This window comes from Danio rerio, chromosome 5, assembly GCF_049306965.1.
Source record: "Danio rerio strain Tuebingen ecotype United States chromosome 5, GRCz12tu, whole genome shotgun sequence".
In the NCBI taxonomy this organism is placed as follows: Eukaryota; Metazoa; Chordata; class Actinopteri; order Cypriniformes; family Danionidae; genus Danio; species Danio rerio.
The window spans coordinates 13894996-13904031 of NC_133180.1; the positions used below are offsets into that span (position 1 = coordinate 13894996).

General features: G+C 43.6%; 1 protein-coding gene across 1 annotated transcript; it reads left to right on the forward strand.

Annotated features, from left to right (window-relative positions):
• Positions 1-3427: 3427 nt before the first annotated feature.
• Positions 3428-8351, forward strand: LOC141385769 (uncharacterized). Its single transcript, XM_073951985.1, has 2 exons — positions 3428-5191; positions 8198-8351. The coding sequence occupies exons 1-2, from the start codon at positions 3973-3975 to the stop codon at positions 8212-8214; spliced, it is 1236 nt and encodes a 411-aa protein (XP_073808086.1). The 5' UTR covers positions 3428-3972; the 3' UTR covers positions 8215-8351.
• The last annotated feature ends 685 nt before the right edge of the window (positions 8352-9036 follow it).

Sequence of the window (9036 nt, forward strand, 5' to 3'; positions counted from 1 at the left end):
GGGTTTATTTTGCAGCGTCCCGCTCAGCTGTCAGGAGAGGTGCTGGTTTGGTGGTGATTGACATAAACTCTGCATAAATCTTGCCCTGTCAAACATGTTCTTTCCAAGTTCAAACAGGACATAGATCGAAACCGTTCATTTTGTTTGTCACAGCCAGAAACCGTGCCACATATCTTTTGGAATTATGCAGTGCAGCTAGTGTTTTTCAGCCAATGATAAACTTCCGGTGAAAACTTGATGTGACTATTTTCAATTTCATAAGGTTGCTTTTACAGCATAGATGTTGTAATGTAATTGTAATACATTCAGTTAAACAGACTTAAGCATGCATTTAGTTGTTCAAGCGTAAAACGAGGTTTAAAACCCGTGTAACTGCTAGCGACGTCAGGATCAGCAGGCGAGCGGATTGAAAATATTGGGGTAAAATATCATATTTTAAAGAAATGCAATTTAATGCAGCGCTTCTTGTCCGCTCTAAGACCCATATATTGTATATCTATCAGGCAGTGAAGATCACTGATTTTTAAAGAAATCAGACCTTAAATGTGGCAATTTTATAATGAAAGATGCTGGAATTTTATAACAGGAAGCGCTGAGGCTGGCTGGGTGAAATTAAAAGTCCTTGTGCATACGAGATCTCCAAATTCATTAACAACAAATATTGCCAAATTTTCATGTTTAATACCAACATGTTGTTTTTTGGATTTTAGAACATAAAAAAATATATAGACAGAAGCTTATGTTATTAATCTTTTGATAATATTTAAAAAGTACCATATTTACAGATGCAAATGTAACAACCAAAAACCATGTTATCCAGCTAAACGGGAAGAATTAGAATATTAAACGAACAGCATTAAAGCAAAGCACTAACAAAAAAAGCCATTAAAACTGTTTTTTTCTTTACAAGATTTTGTAATCCCGCAAGACCCTTACCACTGGCCCTTACCCTTTCTTAGTATGCATATAATTGTCTTATTTTCATTTAGCTTTTTTTTTGTACACCCCTGACCTTTTTTTCTTTTCTTTTTTTCTTATTTGTATTGATCTGTACTTTGTTCTTTAACCATTAATAAAAAAGAAATGTAAACAAAAAAGTAAAAAAATAAAAAAAACTGAATGGGAGACAGAGGAATGCATATAGGATGTTGTATATTTTTGTTCAGTGCACTTTAAGGTTTTATTTGTGTTATTTACGAGCTGTTTGATCCATGTTTTTTTCTGAAGGTTTTACTTTATTCCACTGGGTGACTAAAGTATTTTTTAAATAAAAATGACAAGACAGGCCAGTAGCCACCTTTTTCCAAAGGTGGATCTTTTTGCAGTTATACGCCTCATTTTCTATTTAATTATAAGATTTAAATACTGCATTTAAGTAACATTTAAAGCACTATTTTAGCTAGATTAGCTTGTCGGGTGGTCATCATAACCAAACTTTTTGATGTACCAAAAATATTTCTTAAAGATTTCAAATAAAGAAATATGAAAAAATGCTTTTTTTTAAAAATAAATAATTTATGACGTCATATAATTCGGGAGAAAAATAGGAATTTGTTAATGTCAGCACATTACATTATCCTCAATCAGAATTTTACCATTTCAATGAAAAATAATTAAAATGTAGTAGTAATAATAACAATAAAATAAATAATAATAATAATAATAATAATAATATTAACAATGTAAAGCTTGATGATTTTTCTAGCCTCTCTTGTAAAAAAGTGCATTTGTAAATTCATGGATAATAACAATAGCCAAAATAGTATTCAAATCAGTTTTTATACGGGCTGCTTTTGGTGCTTCACACCTTTTTATTGGTCGTTTATTTTGTTTTGTTTCAAGAATAAGGTCCATAAATGAGAATAAAAGTTACTTATAAAATGTTTTCCCTATTTAAAACAATACAGTAGTCAATACTTTATCAGTGTAGGGTAGGTCTTCCGAACCACTCAAACCTCCCTGGCTACTGGCCTGCAAGGTCATATTATTAATATTATTGCCATTATTGTGATTAGCTATTTAAATTTTAACATGAAGTTATTCAAAAAACAAACAAACAAAAAACCCCCATCAAATTCATGTTTTGTTTTGTTTCCCCCTGCACACCATAATTCCCGGGATAAAAACATGAGACCAGAAAAGCACAAAAATCGAGTCATCTACTTTTGCAAATGAACTCTTGACTTCATATATTTTCATACTCTTCATAACCTAATTCAGACCAGCACAATAGGCTGCACAATATAAACTTTCAGCGCTGATAGTGGATTGAACATGAGATGCAGTTCACAACACATGAGATTTGTGGAGTCGCTGCAGAGTTTAACTTTGAAGGTGCTGATCATCAGCATGTCACACACATATTCATGTACAGTTAAAGTCATCCTGTTATTTCCTCTCTTGTGAAATTTGCTTTCTTTTCAAATATATCCCATGTGCTTTTTAACAGAGCAAGAACATTTTAACAGCATTTCCTAATATATTTTTCCTTCTGGCAGGGGAAAGTCTTGTTTCTATTGTTTGGCCTGAATAAAAGCATTTTTATACCACTGGATCAACATTATTAAGCCCTTTTATAAATGTTTTTCCTTTTCTCGATTGACTACAGAACAAACTGTTGTCCAATGACTTGCTTAAGTAACTTAGCTACGCATTTAGGCTAAATTGTGTTTTAAACTGTGCAGAAAATCTCTAGTTAACAGAATCCGCAACCACAGCATAAGATCCCCACCTAGGGGTCAATAATAAGAGCTGCTATATTTCACTGATATGTTGGTCTTTTTTTAGATCACTTGGTTTGCGTTTTAAGGCATACATTTTAGTTTTATTTATTCATCAGTTTTCTAAATATTTACTCTATCTTTACCTAATATTGGCCTATAGCTTATATCGTAGCTCCCATCAAATTTCATAGTTCGCAAAAGTCACAAAAAACAGGTAAAACTATCGCCATTACAATAAATTTGTGTGAAAACCTGCAAGAACCTGATCTAAAGGTAAGCAGTTAATATTTCCACTGTTTGTATTCTTCCTGCTTTTCTTATCCATTTTACAGTAGATTTAACGTTACTTTCTAATAATTATGTATAATTTAATGTTAATGCATTCACCTCATTGGTTAGACTGCTCATGCCATTTCTTAAACACTTGACAGCCTTCCTTCATAAAATCAGTAGCCTATGACAAACGCATTTCTAAACTAGAACTACAATTGACAGCCAGCTTTCCCATGGAGAAAGCACATATAACTTGCATATATATATATATATATATATATATATATATATATATATATATATATATATATATATATATATATATTAAGGGTGGAGCCGAACCCGAATACGGTATTCGGAAAGGCACGAATAGCGTGTTTTTACGAATATTCTATATATATATATATATATATATATATATATATATATTGTAGCGAGCGATTATTTGCCACGTCGCCCTGGTCGCTAATTTCACCCAGCTGGACCATCATCAAGTCAGGATCGATCACAGCTGGAGCGCATCAAGCCGAGAGACATATAAGCCCAACCTACGCCAGGAGAAGATGAGCTTCATTCATTCTATGACTCCCTGTGCTAATGTTTGTCTCTCTGTCTCTCCTTAGCGGACTCCAGCTCGTGACGATCCTTCACCCGACTACTCACTGTCCTTCACCTACTTCCCGGAGCACCAGAGCACCTCACCCTAAAGAAGAGCACCTTGTACATCACATTCACTTTGTAAATAAAGCACCCTCCGGGGACTTGTCTGTAAACTCATCCTGTTGTGCCGCTGTTTTCCCCCTGCCTCGCTACAACTGGTGGAGAATGCGCGCTTTTTCAGAGGGAAAAAATTCAGCACTTACCAGTAAGAAGAAGTAACCACTGAATTTTCTCTGTTTTTCTTCTGTTTACAGACAGGCATCCGCTCTCTCTCTCACTCACGCTCTCTTACTCGGCTGTCATCCCCTCCTGAGTCATGTCGATCGAAGAGGTAGTACGCCATCTAGCGGAAATCTCAAGAAGACAACAAGTGATAACTGAACAACTCACCGTCAGACAAGACCGTATGGAACAACAGCTCCGCCAAGCGGCCGGTTCCAGCCAGTTCTCTGAGGTGAGCGCCCATAGATTTATCACAAAACTCAGCGACCTGGATGATATTGATGCTTACCTGCACACCTTTGAGGTAATTGCGGAAAGAGAGAGATGGCCGAAGGAAAGTTGGGCGAGGATGTTAGCGCCATTCCTGACAGGAGAAGCTCAAAGAGCTTATTTCGCATTAGAGACACCGAAAAATGACGACTATGAAGCATTAAAAAAGGAGATACTCGCCAGAATGGGACTCTCCAATATAAGCGCAGCACAACAATTTTCTCAGTGGTCCTATGATGACAAACAGCCGGTTCGGACCCAAGCAGCCAACTTATCCAGATTGGGAAGATTATGGTTACTGGGAGGAGATCCAACCGCAGTCCAGGTCGCTGAGAAAGTAGTCATTGAAAAGATGATGAGGGCGCTACCCAGACGGCTCCGCACACTTACCAGCATGAGGAACCCCGACTCGCTGGCCGCTTTGGTGGAGGCGGTGGAGCTGGCGGAAGCTCATGTGGCCCGGGAGACTGGGGAGAGAGCGGCTCTGCCACCCCGGAGGGTAAATGCGCCATGGCGACCGGTGGAGGGCACAACACGACCAGGCAGCAGACCGGCGGTCCCCAGCCCAGTCGACGAGCCGATGCCCACAGAGCCAACAACACTCTCGGCCCCGGCCTGGACGGCAGGGTGCGTGGTACACCGCAACGTCCCTCCCGAAGCTCCCACCCGAAAAGTATGTTTAGACGGGAAAACACAGACGGCCACACTGGATACAGGAAGTGCAATAACACTGGTCCACCCAAACACATTAAAATACCATCAAGAAGGGAAAGGTCGAATCCCGATTACATGCATACACGGTGATACCCGCCACGTACCCGCCCAAAGAGTCACCATAGCGACGAAGTCGGGAAGCTGGCGCATCGAAGTAGGAGTGGTCCCAGATCTTCCAGTACCCCTCCTTTTGGGCAGAGACTGGCCGGGGTTCGATGATCTCCTCACCCACCATCAGGCTCGATCGGCTCGGGCAAAGAAGAACAGCAAGGGACGGGCTCAACGGGACCGCCAAACAGCGCTGATGGCCACCGAGAGCGACAGAGGGGGTGAGTCATCATCGGCTAACCTGTACTATGATCTTTTCCAACAGATTACCGCAGGTGGCGATTTCGGGAGAGCACAGCGTGAAGATGAAACGTTGAAGCACTGCTGGCCACAAGTCCGGATCAAGTCCGGATCAGCCCTCACCCCCTCCCACATTTTATTGTGCAAAATGGTCTGCTGTACTGTGTCGAAGAGAGGCGGGGGGAAACGAAGACGCTATTGGTCGTCCCGAGGACCAAAAGGGAGACTGTTCTGGAACTGGCACATACTCACCCGATGGCAGGACACCTAGGAGCAGCCAACACGATCAAAAGGATCAGAGATCGTTTCCACTGGCCCGGGTTGGATGGAGAAGTAAAGAGGTATTGTCAGGCATGCGACATCTGCCAAAGAACGTCTCCCCAACGACCACCCCCCAGCCCTCTGATACCATTACCCATCATTGAGGTGCCCTTCAACCGCATTGGCATGGACTTAATAGGGCCTTTGCCGAAGTCGGCCCGGGGACATGAACACATCCTTGTCATCCTCGACTACGCCACCAGATATCCAGAAGCGATCCCTCTGAGAAAAGCCACGTCATCGGCAATCGCTAAGGAGCTGTTTTTATTATGCAGCCGAGTAGGAATACCAGCAGAGCTGGGCACCCCATTCATGTCCCGGTTGATGGCAGACCTCTGCCGCCTCCTAAAGGTAAAGCAAATAAAAACCTCTGTTTATCATCCGCAGACTGATGGCTTGGTGGAGCGCTTTAACAAGACGCTGAAGCAGATGCTCCGCAGGGTGGTGGCAGAGGATGGGCGCGACTGGGACCTCATGATCCCGTACGTGCTTTTCGGGATCAGAGAAGTTCCCCAAGGATCTACAGGTTTTACACCATTTGAACTGCTGTTCGGCCGCCAACCACGAGGGCTATTGGATGTGGCTCGTCAAGCTTGGGAACAAGAGCCAGCCCCACAACGGTCAGTAATTGAGCACGTGCGGGACATGAGAGAACGAATAGAGAAAGTCATGCCCATCGTCAAGCAACATCTGACTGAAGCCCAGCGCGCCCAACAGCGATTATATAACCGGCCCGCCCAACCCAGAGAGTTCCACCCAGGGGACAAGGTAATGATCCTGATACCTACCACCACCTTAAAGTTTTTGGTATCCTGGAAGGGGCCATATACAGTGGTAGAAAGGGTAGGGCCGGTAAACTATCGAGTCCGTCAGCCGGGACGAAGAAGAGAAGAACAACTTTACCACATCAACTTGATGAAGAAATGGGTTGCAGCTCCAGGTCATCTAGTTGCCTTCTCAGAAGAAACTTCTCCCGTTGTCCATATAGGTGAGCAACTCTCACCAAATCAGAAGGCGGAGCTGCAAGCCTTGGTCGGTCAGTTCAGGGATGTGTTCTCAGAGAAACCGGGCCGAACCACCATCATCCAGCACGACATCATCACCCCACCTGGCACCATCGTCCGGCAGAGGCCTTATCGAGTACCAGAAGCTCGCCGGCTGGCTATCAACGAGGAGATCCAAAAGATGAGGAAATTGGGAATCATCGAACCATCTCGTAGCCCGTGGTCCAGCCCCATAGTGATGGTCCCCAAACCCGATGGCACCCTCCGCTTCTGCAATGACTTCAGGAAGCTGAACGAAATTTCCAAATTCGACGGGTACCCCATGCCTCGGGTGGACGAGCTGCTGGATCGGCTGGGTGGAGCCCGATTCATATCCACGATCGACCTCACCAAAGGCTACTGGCAACTACCACTAAGTGAAAGCGTCAAGGAGAAAACCGCCTTCTCCACTCCCGGTGGGCACTGGCAATACCGGGTTCTTCCCTTCGGGCTCCACGGGGCTCCAGCAACATTCCAGCGTATGATGGACATCCTGCTGAGACCCCACCAGCCGTATGCAGCAGCATACCTCGACGACCTAATCGTCCACTCCGAGTCATGGGAAGAACATCTATCCCGGTTGCGGAGGGTGCTCCTTGATCTTCGTAGGGCTGGGCTCACAGCTAATCCCAAGAAATGCCACCTGGGTCTAGCAGAAGCCAAATACCTCGGTTTCCACATCGGTAGAGGTCTCATACAGCCACAACAGAACAAGATCAGAGCACTACAAGAAACTCCACAACCCACCACAAAGACCCAGGTACGTGCATTTCTGGGGTTAGCGGGCTACTATAGATGTTTCATTCCCAATTTCTCATCCATAGCCAGCCCTTTGACAGACCTGACCAGAAAGGGGCAGCCAGAGAGGATACAGTGGAGCAGAGAAGCAGATGGCGCGTTTCAAGCCCTGAAGACTGCACTAACATCCTCACCGGTACTGCACGCACCTGACTTTGGCTGCCCCTTCATTCTTCAGACAGACGCTTCCGACTCGGGCCTGGGCGCGGTCCTCTCCCAGGTCCACGGCGATGAAGAACACCCCATCATGTACGTGAGTCGGAAGCTTACCCCTGCAGAGACCCGGTACGCCACGGTAGAGAAAGAGGCCCTGGCGATCAAGTGGGCAATCCTGGAGCTCAGGTATTACTTACTTGGCAGAAGATTCACCCTGGTGACCGACCACGCTCCACTACAATGGATGTCAACAGCGAAAAATAACAACGCTCGAGTCACCAGATGGTTCCTGTCGCTCCAGGATTACAACTTCACTGTTCAACATCGAGCCGGGGCCTCCCACGGAAACGCCGACGGGCTCTCAAGGCTATGGTCAGGATGGGCAGGTCTGTCAAAACATTCTACCCCCCCTCTAAATACTCTACCTTTCCTCCGCAGAACACCCAGGACCAGGACGACGCTAAGGGGGGGGGAATGTAGCGAGCGATTATTTGCCACGTCGCCCTGGTCGCTAATTTCACCCAGCTGGACCATCATCAAGTCAGGATCGATCACAGCTGGAGCGCATCAAGCCGAGAGACATATAAGCCCAACCTACGCCAGGAGAAGATGAGCTTCATTCATTCTATGACTCCCTGTGCTAATGTTTGTCTCTCTGTCTCTCCTTAGCGGACTCCAGCTCGTGACGATCCTTCACCCGACTACTCACTGTCCTTCACCTACTTCCCGGAGCACCAGAGCACCTCACCCTAAAGAAGAGCACCTTGTACATCACATTCACTTTGTAAATAAAGCACCCTCCGGGGACTTGTCTGTAAATTCATCCTGTTGTGCCGCTGTTTTCCCTCTGCCTCGCTACAATATATATATATATATATATATATATATATATATATATATATATATATATATATATATATATATATGATTTCCTACCCTGTTAAATCATTGTTGATAACTTATGTGAGAATCATTAACATGATCAGTGTCTGCATGGATGAATATCATTAATTATTACCAAAAACATAAAGTAAAATTAAAAGTAAATTGAGCAAATATGTTATTTGAGAAGCGTTTACCAAACTGGTAGCCCTCCACATTAATCGGTACCCAAGAAGTAGCTCTCAGTTTCATAAAGGTTGGTGACTCCTGCAATAGAGAAAATGCTATTCATGCACACAACGTTCACTTACAAGTGAATTGGCACATTTGTTATTTAAGTTAATTTGATGCAGAAACATTATTTTTTACATTTTTATTTATTTAACATTTTATTTATTCATTATTTGCATCATGTGGGAAGTAAAATGTCATAAAATAATATGCTGCAAATGAACATTTTTTCTGACCATTTTCTGTAAACCTTAGAGATGGTTGTGCGTGAAAATCCCAGTAGATCAGCAGTTTCTGAAATACTCAGACCAAGCCCATCTGGCACCAACAACTATGCCACATTCAAAGTCACCTAAATCACCTTTCTTCCCTATTCTGATGCTCGGTTTAAACCG